This window comes from Orcinus orca, chromosome 10, assembly GCF_937001465.1.
Source record: "Orcinus orca chromosome 10, mOrcOrc1.1, whole genome shotgun sequence".
Classification (NCBI taxonomy): Eukaryota; Metazoa; Chordata; class Mammalia; order Artiodactyla; family Delphinidae; genus Orcinus; species Orcinus orca.
The window spans coordinates 98,002,818-98,020,580 of record NC_064568.1 but is presented as its reverse complement, the minus strand read 5'-3'; the positions used below and the strand labels follow the sequence as shown (position 1 = coordinate 98,020,580).

The 17,763-nt window shown below is 39.3% G+C and overlaps 1 protein-coding gene across 1 annotated transcript in view; it reads left to right on the top strand.

Annotated features, from left to right (window-relative positions):
* LOC101270824 (transmembrane protein 14C) overlaps positions 1-17,763 on the top strand; it is a 165,591-nt gene that overhangs the window by 110,226 nt on the left and 37,602 nt on the right. Inside the window, exons 16-21 of the mRNA XM_033408087.2 lie at positions 722-864; positions 2,890-2,942; positions 3,779-3,824; positions 5,907-5,999; positions 6,098-6,158; positions 17,271-17,413. Of these exons, the coding sequence (XP_033263978.1) occupies positions 722-864; positions 2,890-2,942; positions 3,779-3,824; positions 5,907-5,999; positions 6,098-6,158; positions 17,271-17,413 (539 nt within the window). The remainder of the gene's footprint in view (positions 1-721; positions 865-2,889; positions 2,943-3,778; positions 3,825-5,906; positions 6,000-6,097; positions 6,159-17,270; positions 17,414-17,763) is intronic.

Below are 17,763 nucleotides of genomic sequence, written 5' to 3'. Positions count from 1 at the left end.
ATTGTTTTTGCAAATTTAAGTTTGTGTATCCAGCTGCAACCTGCTTTTTACCTTTAAAATTGTTTGAAATCTAAACATGTCGATATGTGTAGTTTTGTTTATCTGCTGTGAAATACTACAGTTTCTTAGGATTTTATTTTTATAGATGTATTTAAGGCTGGATAAAGCTGCTTTTTAAACAATTGAGGTATAGTTGATGTATACTATTATATAAGTTACAGGTGTACAATATAGTGATTCACAATTTTTAAAGGTTATACTCAATTTACAGTTATTATAAAATGTTTGCTGTATTCCCCATGTTGTACAGTATATCCTTGTAGCTTATTTTATACCTAATACTTTGTGCCCCATTACTCCCCTACTTCTATCTTGCCCCTCCCCTCTAGGGGTAACCACTAGTTTGTTCTATCTGTGAGTCTTGGACAAAGTTGCTTTTGATGAATGTTTTAATATATCTAAAATAGAAATTGCAGAAATATCATTTTTTAAAAATTTGTTGTATACTGACCTATCATTTGGATTTCCCCCTACTATTTCTTACAGATGAATTTAAATGATTATAATTGCTCCAGGATATGTCTTTCTGCTTATAACTGTAAGACACAATGCTAGTCTTCTAAGATGGACCTTCTTAGAGCAAATGCTGACCTGTGGAACTCAGTTTTTCTTTTGCTCTGTGCCCAGAGTTATCCATGCCTGCCGTATGCTTAATCTCTAGATTATGACCAGCAGGTGGCTCTCTGTGAAGCCTTGTGTAGACTGACCATGAAAAAATCAAGGGAAGACTTTGTCCGTCAGTGGTTTGAAGATGATGCCATTGCTGAGGCTTTCAAAGCAATTAAAGATCGAGAATTTGAGACGGTGAGATTCTTGGTCATGAAAATTCCATTTAATCAATATTTATGAAGCATCCTTTCAGTGCCTTCCTGTATGTCGGGCTCAGGGGAGGACTTTTTTCTTAAACGTGATTAGGTCGCCCTTCGTAAACTTGCTGTTTCCCACTTATGTGAAATAACTTGAGGGTAATAGAAACAGAATATTTGTGGACCACATACCAGCATACAATTAGGACATCTTTACAGGAAACTTAGCCTGGAGCCCGAGCTGTGTGAGTTTGATGGATCCAGTCAGAGACAGTGGTCATGGAGCGGGAAGTGGTTTTCAACAAACCTTGAAGGGTAGGGAGAGTCGGAGAAGAAAAGAATGTGCATTTGGGCCTTGCAGAGAGTAGCTGGCATGATGACAGGAGGCTGAAGCTGGCATGGGCGCTCTGGTAGCAGAGGAGTATTATGGGGTGCTTGTGTTGTGAGCCCTCCAGCCTTCACAGTTTGGGAGAACAATAATTTTCGGTGTCTTCCATGCAACCCGGCCTCACTGTGATTGTGTCCTCAGGTAGCACAGACGTAGTTTATGGCTTTGCCATATACTCACCTTTATCCTAAAATAGCTAAAATGTTTTCCCTCTCCTTTAAAAAAAGTTCTTAAGGTGAGGGTGATTCTGTAGGAAAAGCTAAAATTATTAGTAACAGTGCTCATGTTGAACAAAGCCTTTCTGGTCAAAACTGCTGAGCACTTGGGATTTTATTAAATCCGAACCTTCAAATATATTATGAAATACGTTAAATTTGACTTTAAGCCCGTTGCCAGATCTGCAGTAGTTGTTTAGCCAGGATGCAGTTTGATCTAAGTGGGAATACCATGAGTTGGGTTTGGGTCCCACCTCCCCGACTGATGTGATGTATACATTTTGGCAAAGTAGTTGACTTTTTTTTAAAAAAAAATTTTAATTGAAATATAGTTCATGTACAATGTTATATGTTACAGGTGTACACTATAGTGATTCACAATTTTTAGAGGTTACAGTTCCATTTATAGTTATTATAAAATACTGGTTATATATTCCCTGTGTTGTGCAATATGTCCTTGGAGCTGATAGTTGACTCATGAAGCCTGAGTGTTCTTATCTGTAAAATGGGAATAAAACCAACTTCAGAATTGTGGGAATTAAATGAGAGAAACTAAAAGTGCCTGAGATGTTGTAGACACTCCAGTATTAGTTTCCTTTCCCCTCTGTGTGATTCTCTCATCTGCAGGGAAATTAGGGGAACATAAGACAAAAGTAACTATCCCCTTTCTCAAATTACTTTCCCCCTAGAGCCATCAGCTTCTTAGTGGGACTGCTTTTAGATGAAAGTTCACATTAATGTCCATTTAGTGCTGAATCTAGACACGGAGTGTGAGGACTGTTTGACTACAACAGACAGTCCTTGCTAACAAAAGGGATAAAAGTCTAGATCGGTATCTCTTTGGTTTTAGAAATTTGGGGGTAACAGTCTGCCTCCCTGATCACTGTTGGTTGGGAGAACTATAAATGTATTCTTTATTCTTAGAACCTTTAGCGGGACAGAGATTCCAGGAAGGAGCAGGTTAGAGAACTCCTGATAAGGAAAACCTACAGTGGTTAAGTACACCAGGATACACCCCAAATTGATAAGTTTCATGGGTTTGTGGTTGGCTTGTGCTGGGGAGATGGTAGGGAGATGGATGCCCTGTGGGTTAGTCGAATATTACAATCCAGGTCATCAGTAAGAGGCATTTCTCTTGCTTGTTCCTGTACATAAAACTGTTGGAGACCTAAGCATTCCTCAGCTGCAAGTCTCATGGCTGGGGGTTCAGAACATGGGTCTGGAACCTCCTCTTTGTGACACAAAGTATTATTTTAGTTACCGTGATTAATAATGAATCCTTGTGAAGCCTTGTGATGTCACTGGATCCTGGAAATGTAGTAGCAAACACTGGCCTCTACATGCTGCAAAGGGTAGTATTTAAATTAAATATCTTGATTTTTTTTTTTTAACAAAAAAGTTTGCATTATTTACTTTGAAGGATTGTAGACGGTTTCTCAATCACCTAAATGACAGACTTGGTGACCAAAGAAGGTAAGACGTTTTTCTGAGCTTTACTTTATTGACTAATTCTATTCTGAAAATGTCTAATATTAAAAAAAAAATCTAGGGGGCTTCCCTGGTGGCGCAGTGGTTGGGAGTCTGCCTGCCGATGCAGGGGACACGGGTTCGTGCCCCGGTCCGGGAAGATTCCACATGCAGCGGAGCGGCTGGGCCCGTGAGCCATGGCCGCTGAGCCTGCGCATCCGGAGCCTGTGCTCCGCAGCGGGAGGGGCCGCAGCGGGAGGGGCCACAGCGGTGAGAGGCCAGCATACTGCCAAAAAAAAAAAAAAAAAAGAAATCTAGGATCTGTTTTAGAAGAGAATGTAGGATACAGCATTTACTGAGCATTACTAAGTTATCCATTGAGTAGAAACCTCAGAAATTAGACACATTCTGCCTAGTGATTCATTCGTGTGTGTTTAAAAATGATTTGTGATTTGGAACAGTTGTAACTTTATATCCTCCAGGGAGATTTTATGAAGAATGATTTCCTATAGATCTGAGGTTACTCGGGAAAGCCGTATTATGGACAGTTAAGTCCTTGATGAGAAAATATTGGCTGAATTCACTCCTTTGATTAGGACTCTTGCCAAGCAGCTGGGCTGAGGTATATATGGTACCGGAAAACCTGGCTTGTGGACTGCCAGACGGAGATTTGAATTCTGCCCATGGTAGATCTCCATTTGTAGGTTTGAGAGCCCCTTTCATACTTTGTACCAAGGGACATAATGGCGTACCTAGTTATACATGCTTGTTTATAGAACATCCGTAGGTCATGTGTGCGGTCCATATTTTATTTTACTTTTTAATTGTGAGGTGTTTTGCAGGGTCTATTCATTTCCATGCATTGCTGCTTTTGCTGATGATTTTGAGGTATGTGTGTCTCTCTTTCAGGGGCTGTGAGGGTGGGGGGTGTATAGTGAAACCCATAGGTAGGTTTACATCAGGCCAAACGGCTCTTGCTACACAGAAGGGCTTTTTTAAAAAAGGAAACTTGCTTCTCCTCTTAGGCCTCAACTCTGAAGCTTATATTGAAGAGCCCTAGTGTTACTCCTACGTAAAGGAATTTTAGGTTTATACTGCATTCATGAGATCAGTTACAGGAACCTTGCCTTATTCTATCCTCTTGAGCAGCATTATTCATGCCTGGATTGGAGGGAATAGGGCAAGTCCATTGCTTCTTTCCACCCGGTAGACGCTTCCCACTCTATCCCCAGCAATTACGGTCACTCTCCTTTCTCTAGATCATTCTGCCTTGTACTTTATAGTCCAAAATGGAACAGTCTCTTTTCACCCCCTTCTTTGGTTTCTAGAGGCACAAGGTCCTTCCTGTAAAAGTGCCCCAACGTGCAGCATCTCGGTTTCCGGGTAAACTTTTCATAGGTCTCTGAACCTGGACTGTGCTGACGTTTCCTGGATCATGTCTCTAGAATGTTCTAGTTAACCATTTCATTGTTTTGGGTTGAGGGCCCCCTTCTTGGCCTCTGTGAGCTGAGCCGTTAGCTCACGACTACATTGTACATTCTTTAGAACTAATTTTGGAAGCCTGATTCCTATATTTCGAGTCTGTTTTTCTTTCTGGTTGTCTGAGGATTCCAATCTCTGCTTGGAATTTAAATTTCCATCAGCTTCAGTAGGGGTCCTTACACTGGCTTCCCGTGATATAGACTTGTGTTAAAACCTTTGTTCCTATAGACGCCAAGGGGAGAAGGGGGTGGGTGGTGGTGGTGTGATGAATAGGGCAATTGGGATTGACATGTATACACTAATATGGATAAAAAAGATAACTGATAAGAACCTGCTATATAAAAAATATAATAAAATTAAAAAAAAACCCTTTGTTCAACTCTATAGCTGTTAAAGAGTAGACACGTATGCTGGAACAATGGCCAAGAAATGCTATTTACTGGAAAACAAGTGGAAGAATAGTTAAGTCTAGTGTTTGTTCCATTGTTGAGGAATAAAAACTTGGTATATACTTCCTGAGTATGTCTAGAACACATCTGGGAGGAAGCAAAGGCATTGTTAATGGTTCCCATGGAAAGGTACCTACGGGAATTTGAGGGACAGAGGAGGAGATATTTATTCTCTCTATTAGCATCATATTGTTTGAATCTGTCTTTCCTTTTTTTCTTTCCGTCTTTCTTTCCTTCTTTCTTTCTTTAAGAGAATATGTTTATTTTATAATGCAGTCATTTCTTGGTACCCATGGGGGACTGGTTCCAGGACCCCTCGTGGATACCAAAATCTGCGTATATTCAAGTCCCATATATAAAATGGCTTAGTATTTGCATATAATGTACACACATCCTCCTGTGTACTTTAAATCGTCTCTAGGTTACATCTGATACCTAACACAGTGTAAATGCTGTGCAAATAGTTGTCAGTACATGGCAAAATCAAGGTTTGCTTTTTAGAACTTTCTGGAATTCTTTTTCCTAAATATTTTCAATCCACATTTGGTTGAATCTTTGGATTTGGAACCCGTGGATACAGAGGGCTGACTAATCAATTAAAATAAAGATAATTTGAAATCTTCAGGTCTTAGCCTTATTCTAACACATGGTAAGTTAGATGGCAAGTCACCATTTATGTTTGATCACAGTACCTCCTTTGCTAGAAGCTTCTATCCATAGGCAGTGTGGATTGTTACTGCTTTAACATAGAAGAGTTTTCTCTGTGATTGGCACCAGAAAAAAAAAGTTTGTGTGGTTAGAGTTATCTGACACATTTAAACATCTATTAAATTGCTAAGTATAGTAGGGTTTTTCCAGAAATAGATTGGTTATATAAAATTGAAACCTTCCTCCTATTTTGCAGAAATGAGTAAGGCAATAAACGGTGACCCTATAATCTTAAAGTAGGGCTGTTCTCAGAAAAGCAGTTCTGTTTTTAATGGAGTAATTTTCATTTGACCCTTTCATATGATATTAATACTGAAATTATATCTTACAGATGAGAAAACCTGCAGATGAAAAATTAGAGAAATTTTGGATTGATTTCAACCTAGGAACTCAGAGTGTAACTTTTTATATAAACAATCCTGAGGTAATCATGTTCGATTCCGGTTTAGACCTAAGTGCGTAGAGAGTGTTCATGTCCAAGTATGTGTTATGTGCTCATGAATTTCACTTATTTTTTCCAAGAGCACTTTATGGGACTCAGTAAGACTTTTGAAGGAAGCAGCGATTAATTTCAGCATAATAGGTAAGATGTTAATTCTAAACTACCCCGCATTTAGTCCTGAGTATTGTTTCTGTTTACACTTGCAGTGTATGTTTAGTTAATTCCTGAGCAGACTTTGCTTGCACTTGACGTGGAGGGGAGGTGGTGAGTGCTGTGGACAGAAGGCTATGCTCAGGGCAAAAGATTAGTGAGTCCTCCACTCTGTAACTTTGAGGTTCCATGACTTGCCTGGTTTTCTCATTGTAAAAATGATTATGGTTCCTCAACAAACTGAAAATAGCATCACCATATGATCCAGCAGTTTCACTTCTGGATATATATCCAGAAGAATCGAAAGCAGGACTCGAAGAGATTTGCATATGAACGTTCATTGCAGCCTATTCACAAGAGTCAAGAGGTAGAAGCAGGGGCTTGCCTGGTGGCACAGTGGTTAAGACTCCGCACTCCCAGTGGAGGGGGCCTGGGTTCCATCTCTGGTCAGGGAACTAGATCCCACATGCATGCCGCAACTAAGAGTTTGCATGCCACAACTAAGGAGCCCGTGAGCCGCAACTAAGGAGCCTGCCTGCTGCAACTAAGACCCGGTGCAACCAAAAAAAAAAAAAGGGTAGACGCACCCCAAGTGTCCATCGGCAGTTGAATGGATAAAGCAAATGTGATCTGTACCTACAATGGACTATTATTTAGCTTTAAAAAGGAAGGGCATTCTGACACTTGCTACAACATAGATGAACTTTGAGGACATCACGCTAAGTGGAAAAAGCTAATCACAAAAAGACAAATACTGTATGATTCCACTTACATGAGGTATCTAAAGTAGTCAAATTGATAGAGACGAAAGTAGAATGGTGGTTAGTTACCAGGGGCTGCAGGGAAGGGGGAATGGGGAGTTGTTTAATGGGTACAGAGTTTCAGATCTACAAGATGAAAAGGTTCTGGAGATCTCTTCTACAGGAATGTGAATATACTTAGCACTACTGAACCGCACACTTAACATTTACCTTGTTAACCATTTTTATGTTTTGTACCACAATTTTTTATTTTTTGTAATTTTATTTTTTTATTTTATTTAAAATTATTAATTTTATTTATTTATTTTTGGCTGCATTGGGTCTTTGTTGCTGTGTGCCGGCTTTCTCTAGTTTTGGCAAGCAGGGGCTGCTCTTCGTTGCGGTGAGCGGGCTTCTCATTGTGGTAGCTTCTCTTGTTGTGGAGCACGGGCTCTAGGCACGAGGGCTTCAGTAGTTGTGGCCTGGACCAGGGCTCATACCCGTGTCCCCTGCATTGGCAGGAGTCTTCTTTTTTTTTTTTTTTTTTTTTTTTGCCGTACACGGGCCTCTCACTGTTGTGGCCTCTCCCGTTGCGGAGCACAGGCTCCGGACGCGCAGGCTCGGCGGCCACGGCTCACGGGCCAGCCGCTCCGCGGCATGTGGGATCTTCCCGGACCGGGGCACGAACCCGTGTCCCCTGCATCGGCAGGCGGACTCTCAGCCACTGCGCCACCAGGGAAGCCCTGGCAGGAGGATTTTTAACCACTGTGCCACCAGGGAAGTCCTGTACTACCATTTTAAAAAATGGTTATAGTACCTGCCCTCCCTTTCCTACATATTTACACTAATAATTGGGTATGTACAAACTATTTAAATATCAGCCCTGACTCCCCCTTCTTTTTTTTTTAAATTAATTAATTTTTATTTTTGGCTGCATTGGGTCTTCGTTGCTGCACGCAGGCTTCTCTCATGGTGGCTTCTTGTTGCAGAGCATGGGCTCTAGGCACGCGGACTTCAGTAATTGTGGCTCGTGGGCTCTAGAGCGCAGGCTCAGTAGTTTTGGCGCATGGGCTTAGTTGCTCCGCGGCATGTGGGATCTTCCCGGACAAGGGATCGAATCCGTGTCGCCTGCATTGGCAGGCGGATTCTTAACCACTGCACCACCAGGGAAACCCTGACTCCCCCTTCTTAAATCTCCGTCACCTTTCTTCTCTTGGTAGGTAGCGTTGAGGGGCATGGAGTCAGGAGTGATCTTTTTCTGGGTGGGTAGAAGAAAGGTATTGGTCCAGTTCAGTATTTCAGATATAGTCACACTTGACCAGGACTCCTGAATTGGGTCTCTTAAAAAATGGATGTTTTGAAAGTAACTCAATACACATAATCATTTTTTAAGTAATTTGCTTTACTAAAGAGTTAAAACTAAATACTATGCAATTATGTGGATTTTATAGTTCTTTTCACAAAGGATTTAGGGCAGCTTGCATATTTGTAACAAAATAATAGAAATAGAAAATTGGAACCACAAACAAGAATAAAAATGTCTGTCAAGAAGGTTGATCTGGCCACCATGGAGATTCAAATTTGGTGCTTAGCGCTTCCCTGGTGGCGCAGTGGTTAAGAATCCGCCTGCCAGTGCAGGGGACATGGGTTTGTGCCCTGGTCCGGGAAGATCCCACATGCCACAGAGCAACTAAGCCCGTGTGCCACAACTACTGAGCCTGCACTCTAGAGCCCGCGAGCCACAACTGCTGAGCCCACCTGCCACAACTACTGAAGCCCACACACCTAGAGCCTGTGCTCCACAATGAGAAGCCCACCCACTGCAACGAAGAGTAGCTCCCCTCTCCGCAACTAGAGAAAGCCCGTGTGTAGCAATGAAGGCGCATGCAGCCAAGAAGAAGATAAATAAATTTAAATAAAATAAAGTTGTACAATTAAAAAAAAAACAAATTTGGTGCTTAGCTTCCTGAAAGCCAGGGTGAAAAGTATAATGGATAACATGATTCTCATCATACAAGTCCTGGAAAGAACAAATCCATCCTTCCTGGCCTTGAACTCTTAACTTGAAGGTTCTCCCATGGGACTACTTAGGATAAGGTAATCCTTCTTCAGCCCTGAGCGTTCCTTGCTGGAATTTCCTGTGTACATAAGTTAACTTCAGTGTTTTGTTAAAGGGTAATTTTTGAAAAGGTAAAATCATGACCCGCATACAAATATAAAATAAATGTGGGTAAAAGATTTCATTAATTAGTGAGCAAATTAATAAGATGTAATAACCAGGAAAATCCAAAGAATCACAGATACAAGCAATGCTGAAATTAATTTACAAACAGATGTACGACTAGACTGTTGCATTTCACAGACACAATTAATTTGAATTTATATGAACAAGAATCACTTGCGTTATTATTTTTAATTTCCCCTGTTACATACTAGAGAAAGGGAAGTTTGGGCTAGATTAGGCAGTAAAGGAAGTGGCAGAAGAGGATGAGAGCCTTTCACCGTGAAACTCTGGGAGAATGAAGGGACAGTGAAGACTGCCCACGCTTCAGATGCTAATTGCAAGTCTCAGGTTGACCCCTGTACTTCTGACCAACTGGCTACCAATCAGACGTTTTACAAGCTCCTCCTCGGGTTTGAAACTTGCTATAATGGTTCACAGAACTCTGGGAAGCATGCATTTACATTTACCATTTTATTATAAAGGATATAATAAAGGATACAGATGAACAGCTAGATGAAGAGAATACCCAGGGCAAGATCCAGAAGGATCCCAAGTGCAAGGGCTTTTGTTTCTGAGGAGTTGGGGTGCATCGCCCTCCTGGAACGTTTGTGTTCACCAACCCAGAAGCTCTCTGAACCCCGTAGCTTGGGGGTTTTTACGGAAGCTTTATCACGTAGGCATTATGGAATATTAACTCAATCGCTGGCCCTTCTGCCCTCCCTGAAGGTTGGGGAGCTGGAAGTTCCAACCCTCTAACCATACCTTGGTCTTTCTGGCGACCAGTCCCCATCCTTTTTTTTTCTTTTCAAGAAATATCATTGATATGTAAGCAAAACCTTTTTTTAAAATTTAATTTATTTTTTATACAATAGGTTCTTATCAGTAATCAGTTTTATGCACATCAGTGTGTACATGTCAATCCCAATCACCCAATTCATCCCACCCCCACCCCCCCGCCGCTTTCCCCCCTTGGTGTCCATGTGTTTGTTCTCTACATCTGTGTCTTGATTTCTGCCCTACAAACCGGTTCATCTGTACCACTTTTCTAGGTTCCACATATATGCGTTAATATACGATATTTGTTTTTCTTTTTCTGACTTAACTTCACTCTGTATGACAGTCTCTAGATCCATCCACAACTCTACAGATGACCCAATTTCATTCTTTTTTATGGCTGAGTATTATTCCCTTGTATATATGTACCACATCTTCTTTATCCATTAGTCTGTTGATGGGCATTCAGGTTGCTTCCATGAACTGGCTATTGTAAATAGTGCTGCAGTGAACACTGGGGTGCATGTGTCTTTTTGAATTATGGTTTTCTCTGGGTATATTCCCAGTAGTGGGATTGCTGGGTCATATGGTAATTCTATTTTTACTTTTTTAAGGAACTTCCATACTGTTTTCCATAGTGGCTGTATCAATTTACATTCCTACCAACAGTGTAAGAGGGTTCCCTTTTCTCCACACCCTCGCCAGCATTTGTTGTTTGTAGATTTTCTGATGATGCCCATTCTAACTGGTGTGAGGTGATACCTCATTGTAGTTTTGATTTGCATTTCTCTAATGATTAGTGATATAGAGCATTCTTTCATGTGTTTGTTGGCAATCTGTATATCTTCTTTGGAGAAATATTTAGGTCTTCTGCCCATTTTTTGGATTGGGTTGTTTATTTTTTTAATATTGAGTTGCATGAGCTATTTATATATTTTAGAGATTAATCCTTTGTCCGTTGATTCGTTTGCAAATATTTTCTCCCATTTTGAGGGTTGTCTTTTCGTCTTGTTCATGGTTTCCTTTGCTATGCAAAAGCTTTTAAGTTTGTTTAGGTCCCATTTGTTTATATTTGTTTTTATTTCCATTACTCTAGGATGTGGATCAAGAAAGATCTTGCTGTGATTTATGTCAATGAGTGTTCTTATGTTTTCCTCTAAGAGTTTTATAGTATCCAGTCTTACATTTAGGTCTCTTATCCATTTTGAGTTTATTTTTGTGTATGGTGTTAGGGAATGTTCTAATTTCATTTTTCACATGTAGCTGTCCAGTTTTCCCAGCACCACTTATTGAAGAGACTGTCTTTTCTCCATTGTATATCCTTGCCTCCTTTGTCATAGATTAGCTGACCATAGGTGTGTGGGTTTATCTCTGGGCTTTCTGACTTGTTCTATATTTCTGTTTTTGTGCCAGTACTGTGTTGTCTTGATTACTGTACCTTTGTAGTATAGTCTGAAGTCAGGGAGTCTGATTCCTCCAGCTCCGATTTTTTCCCTCAAGACTGCTTTGGCTATTCGGGGTCTTTTTTGTCTCCATACAAATTTTAAGATGTTTTGTTCTAGTTCTGTAAAAAATGCCATTGGTAATTTGAAAGGGATTGCGTTGAATCTGTAGATTGCTTTGGGTAGTATAGTCATTTTCACAATATTGATTCTTCCAATCCAAGAACATGGCATATCTCTCCATCTGTTGGTATCATCTTTAATTTCTTTCATCAGTGTCTTATAGTTTTCTGCATACAGGTCTTTTGTCTCCCTTGGTAGGTTTATTCCTAGGTATTTTATTCTTTTTGTTACACTGGTAAATGGGAGTGTTTCCTTAATTTCTCTTCACATTTTTCATCATTAGTGTATAGGAATGCCAGAGATTTCTGTTCATTAATTTTGTATCCTGCTACTTTACCAAATTCATTGATTAGCTCTAGTAGTTTTCTGGTAGCATCTTTAGGATTCTCTATGTAGAGTATCATGTCATCTGCGAACAGTGACAATTTTACTTCTTCTTTTCCAATTTGTATTCCTTTTATTTCTTTTCCTTCTCTGATTGCCGTGGCTAGGACTTCCAAAGCTATGTTGAATAATAGTGGCGAGAGTGGACATCCTTGTCTTGTTCCTGATCTTAGAGGAAATGCTTTCAGTTTTTCACTATTGAGAATGATGTTTGCTGTGGGTTTGTCATATATGGCCTTTATTATGTTGAGGTAGGTTCCCTCTATGCCCACTTTCTGGAGAGTTTTTTTTTATCATAAATGGGTGTTGAATTTTGTCAAAAGCTTTTTCTGCATCTATTGAGATGATCATATGGTTTTTCTTTTTCAGTTTGTTAATATGGTGTATCACATTGATTGATGTGCATATATTGAGGAATCCTTGCCCTGGGATAAATCCCACTTGATTATGGTGTATGATCCTTTTAATGTGTTGTTGGATTCTATGTGCTAGTAATTTGTTGAGGACTTTTTTTTTTTTTTTTTTTTGCAGTACGTGGGCTTCTCACTGTTGTGGCCTCTCCCGTTGCGGAGCACAGGCTCCAGACGCGCAGGCTCAGCGGCCATGGCTCACGAGCCCAGCCGCTCCGCGGCATGTGGGATCTTCCCAGACCGGGGCACGAACCCATGTCCCCTGCATCGGCAGGCGGACTCCCAACCACTGTGCCACCAGGGAAGCCCTGTTGAGGATTTTTGCATCTATATTTGTCAGTGATATTGGTCTGTAATTTTCTTTTTTTGTAGTATCTTTGTCTGGTTTTGGTATCAGGGTGATGGTGGCCTCATAGAATGAGTTTGGGAGTGTTCCTTCCTCTGCAAATTTTTGGAAGCATTTGAGAAGGATGGCTGTTAGCTCTTCTCTAAATGTTCGATAGAATTCATCTGTGAAGCCGTCTGGTCCTGGGCTTTTGTTTGTTGGAAGATTTTTAGTCACAGTTTCAATTTCATTACTTGTGATTGGTCTGTTCATATTTTCTATTTCTCCCTGGTTCAGTCTTGGAAGGTTATACCTTTCTAAGAATTTGTCCATTTCTTCCAGGTTGTCCATTTTATTGGCATAGAGTTGCTTGTAGTAGTCTCTTAGGATGCTTTGTATTTCTGCAGTGTCAGTTGTTACTTCCCCTTTTTCATTTCTAATTTTATTGATTTGGGTCCTCTCCCTCTTGCTGAGTCTGGCTAAAGGTTTCTCAATTTGTTTGTCTTCTCAAAGAACCAGTTTTTAGTTTTATTGATGTTTGCTATTGTTTTCTTTGTTTCTATATCATTTATTTCTGCTCTGATCTTTATGATTTCTTTCCTTCTGCAAACTTTGGGGTTTTTTTGTTCTTTTCTAGTTCCTTTAGGTGTAAGGTTAGATTGTTTATTTGAGATTTTTTCTTGTTTCTTGAGGTAGGCTTGTATAAACTTCCCTCTTAGAACTGCTTTTGCTGCATCCTATAGGTTTTGGATTGTTGTGTTTTCATTGTCATTTGTCTCTAGGTATTTTTTGATTTTCTCTTTGAGTTTGTTAGTGATCTCTTGGTTACTTAGTAACGTATTGTTTAGCCTCCATGTGTTTGTGTTTTTTACGTTTTTTTCCCTGTAATTGATTTCTAATCTCATAGCGTTGTGGTCAGAAAAGATGCTTGATATGATTTCAGTCTTCTTAAATTTACTGAGGCTTGATTTGTGACCCAAGATGTGATCTATCCTGGAGAATGTTCCGTGTGCACTTGAGAAGAAAGTGTAATCTGTTTTGGGATGGAATGTCCTATAAATATCAATTAAATCTATCTGGTCTATTATGTCATTTAAAGCTTGTGTTTCCTTATTAATTTTCTGTTTGGATGATCTGTCCATTGGTGTGAGGTGTTAAAGTCCCCCAGTGTTTTTGTGTTACTGTCGATTTCCTCTTTTATAGCTCTTAGCAGTTGCCTTATGCATTGAGGTGCTCCTTTGTTGGGTGCATATATATTTATAATTGTTATATCTTCTTCTTGGGTTGATCCCTTGATCATTTTGTAGTGTCCTTCCTTGTCTCATGTAACATTCTTTATTTTAAAGTCTATTTTATCTGATATGAGTATTGCTACTCCAGCTTTCTTTTAATTTCCATTTGCATGGAATATCTTTTTCCATCCCCTCACTTTCAGTCTGTAAGTGTCCCTAGGTCTGAAGTGGGTCTCTTGTAGACAGCATATATATGAGTCTTGTTTTTGTATCCATTCAGCAAGCCTGTGTCTTTTGGTAGGAGCATTTAATCCATTCATGTTTAAGTAATTATCGATATGTATGTTCCTATTACCATTTTCATAATTGTTTTGGGTTTGTTTTTGTACATCCTTTTCTTCTCTTGTGTTTCCCACTTAGAGAAGTTCCTTTAGCATTTGTTTTAGAGCTGGTTTGGTGGTGCTGAATTCTCTTAGCTTTTGCTTGTCTATAAAGCTTTTGATTTCTCCATCGAATGTGAATGAGATCCTTGCTGGGTAGAGTAATCTTGGTTGTAGGTTCTTCCCTTTCAGCAATTTAAGTATATCATGTCACTCCCTTCTGGCTTGTAGAGTTTCTGCTGAGAAATCAGCTGTTAACCTTATGGGAGTTCCCTTGTATGTTATTTTTCATTTTTCCCTTGCTGCTTTCAATAATTTTTCTTTGTCTTTAGTTTTTGCCAATTTGATTACTATGTGTCTCGGAGTGTTTCTCCTTAGGTTTATCCTGTATGGGACTCGCTGTTAGGGAAGTTTTTGACTATAATCTCTTCAAATATTTTCTCGGGTCCTTTCTCTCTCGTCTCCTTCTAGGACCCCTATAATGCGAATGTTGTTGCATTTAATGTTGTCCCAGAGGTCTCTTAGGCTGACTTCATTTCATTCTTTTTCTTTATTCTGTTCCGCAGCAGTGAATTCCACCATTCTGTCTTCAAGGTCACTTATCCGTTCTTCTGCCTCAGTTATTCTGCTATTGATTCCTTCTAGTATATTTTTCATTTCATTTATTGTATTGTTCATCTCTGTTTGTTCTTTAATTCTTCTAGGTCTTTGTTAAACATTTCTTGCATCTTCTCGATCTTTGCCTCCATTCTTTTTCTGAGGTCCTGGATCATCTTCACTATCATTATTCTGAATTCTTTTTCTGGAAGGTTGCCCTTCTCCACTTCATTTAGTTGTTTTTCTGTTTTAGCTCATTCCTTCATCTGGTACATAGCCCTCTGCCTTTTCATCTTGTCTGTCTTTCTGTGAATGTGGTTATTGTTCCACAGGGTGCAGGATTGTAGTTCTCCTTGCTTCTGCTGTCTGCCCTCTGGTGGATGAGGCTATCTAAGAGGCTTGTGCAAGTTTTTGACCAGTCCCCATCCTTAAGTCCTCCAACCCCCAGTCCTCTAACCCCCAGTCACCTCATTAACTTATAAAATACTCATCACCCCGGGCATTCCAAGGGTCTTAGAAGCTCTGGTGTCAGGAACCAGGGTCAAAGACCAAATATTAGAACAAAAGATGCTCCCAGCACCCCATCACTTAAAATGAGTTTCAGAAGCTCTGTGTCAGGAACAAAGGCCAAGATCAAATATATATTTCTTATGGTGTCACAGACGGGAAGAAGCACAAACGAGCAGTTTTACAGTCACAACATTGGAAAGATAGTATACGTTGAGTTGGAGGTGTCTCCTATCTGTAGTAAAGGAAAGGGATTTATAAACATCTTACTAGAAATGTAAATTCAATATAATCATAAGTTAAGAGTAACTTAGTTTATATAGTCATTACCTGTTACTGTTCACTTAAGGTATGCAAAATATCATTGGTGTTTATTCTGAAGTTAATATTTTTATAGACTTCCATGGATTTTCTGACTGTGGTACCCCTAACATTACATATTTTAAGTTTCTGAACCTGAACTTTGCTGTTGAGGTGATTTTCAGCAACCAACTTGCCAAACTTAATATTCTACACTTCATAAATATATCACATTTTGGGGAGACTTTAAAATTCATAAAGTGCCTCACAGTAGCAGGAGGAAGTAGGTGTGATGTTTTAGTTTTATAGCCGAGGCAACTGAAGCTTGTGTAGCAAACACTACAAGCAAGACTTGCCTTTTGTGTGCGGAGCCCTTCCTGCTAAGGGGTTGACAGTGTTTTAGGAGCCTGTTGAGGGCAGCCCTCGGGCTATTTCTTCTTGCCCTTGTACCAAGCCCCACAGCGCAACTAGCTATTTACATTTTCAGACCTTGTTTAGAATTACTTTTGCTACAGGGATTTAGAGACTTTCTCTGCAGTGACTGAACGTCCAGTAAGATCAGCATTTGGGGGATTGTTGAACTTTACTAGAGGCCAGCACTGTTGTATAGAAATAGGATCTGAACCATATATAAAAAAATTTCTAGTAGCCTCATTAAAAAGTTTTTTTCAAGTGGACTAATTTTAATAATATATATTTATTTCACTCAGTATGTCCAAAATATTAACAGTTTAACATGTAATCAATATGAACAATTAATGAGATGTTTTACCTTCTCTGTTTTGGTACTGTGTCTTCACAAACTAGTGTGTATTTTATGCTTATAATGCAATTCATGTTGTACTAGCCACATTTCGAGTACCACTGGCCACAGATCTAGACCCAGGTGTGTCTCTTTTTTCCTCTTTTCATGCTCATCAGTTTGGGACCCTGAGCTTTGCCTGCTCTTTCATGGGTTTTACTCTTTTCACCCCTGCTGCTTCCAACACAGCTTGTACTTCCTGTGGCTTATTCTTGGGCTCGCTATGAACTGTGGTCTAAACTATTTTCTCTTCTAAAACCAATTACTATTTGTCAGTAAAGGGCTGATGTCCTGGTAGGAGGCCCTCAAGGAGACTGTTGTCTGAGAATTAGGTCTCTCTGGAGAATGTTTCCATTTCTCTTCTTTAAGTGGAATCTGTTGAGATGAGTGTGGATTATTCCAGTTTGTATATTGAGAACAGTGGATTTTATTTTGAATTTTAGAAAGGAGTGGGATCTGAGAGAGACAGATAGAATGAGAATGAGTGTTGTGCTTAATATATTGAGAAGTAAAATACCTGTTACAGATGATAGCTTTGTATTCACAAATGTTCTTTAAAAAATGGATTGAATTTTAGAAGACAAAATATCTCATTTGCTATGCTACTAAGTTACTTCTATCTCTGCTAGATTAACTGCTTAAACATATTTTTGTGTGTGTGTGTGTGTGTGTAAAAACACACATGTGCATCTAATAAAAATAATTTCAGAGTAACTTTATTCAAATAATTTCTTTTCAACTTCTCATTGTGGAAGAATCTGGACAGTGAACAAATATCCCAGTGCAGTTATTTAAAATTATAAAATTTAAAAATATAACCTTTCAGTATGTTGATCTACATTGGTCTACTTTATTTTTGCTAGAAACTGAGATGAAGATGCTCAAAATTTACCTGAAGAAGCCTATTAATATCAGAAACAAAGAAGTGATGAAAATAGAAATTCATTTTGAATTGCAATTCAACATAGCACAAGCTTCCATTAAAGCTTTAGGAGATGACAAACAGGTGGCATGTTTAATTCTTCTTGATTACTTATCAGTAAATATGTTTTAGTATGATTTCCTGTCTCTTACATTTCCATGTTGGGGTTTTAAAAATTGAGATATAATTGACCTAAAACATATTAGTTTCAGGTGTAAATCATGATGATTCCATTTTTGTATATATTGTGAAAAAATCGCCACAATGAGACTAGTTGACAACTATCACCATTGGTAGAAGTCTTTTTTTGAACCAAAAAAATTTAGAGAATTTAGTCTCTGAGCAACTTTCAAAAATGCAATATAGTATTAACTATAGTCACCATGTTGTACCTTACATCCCCGTGACATATTCATTTTATAACAGGAAGTTTG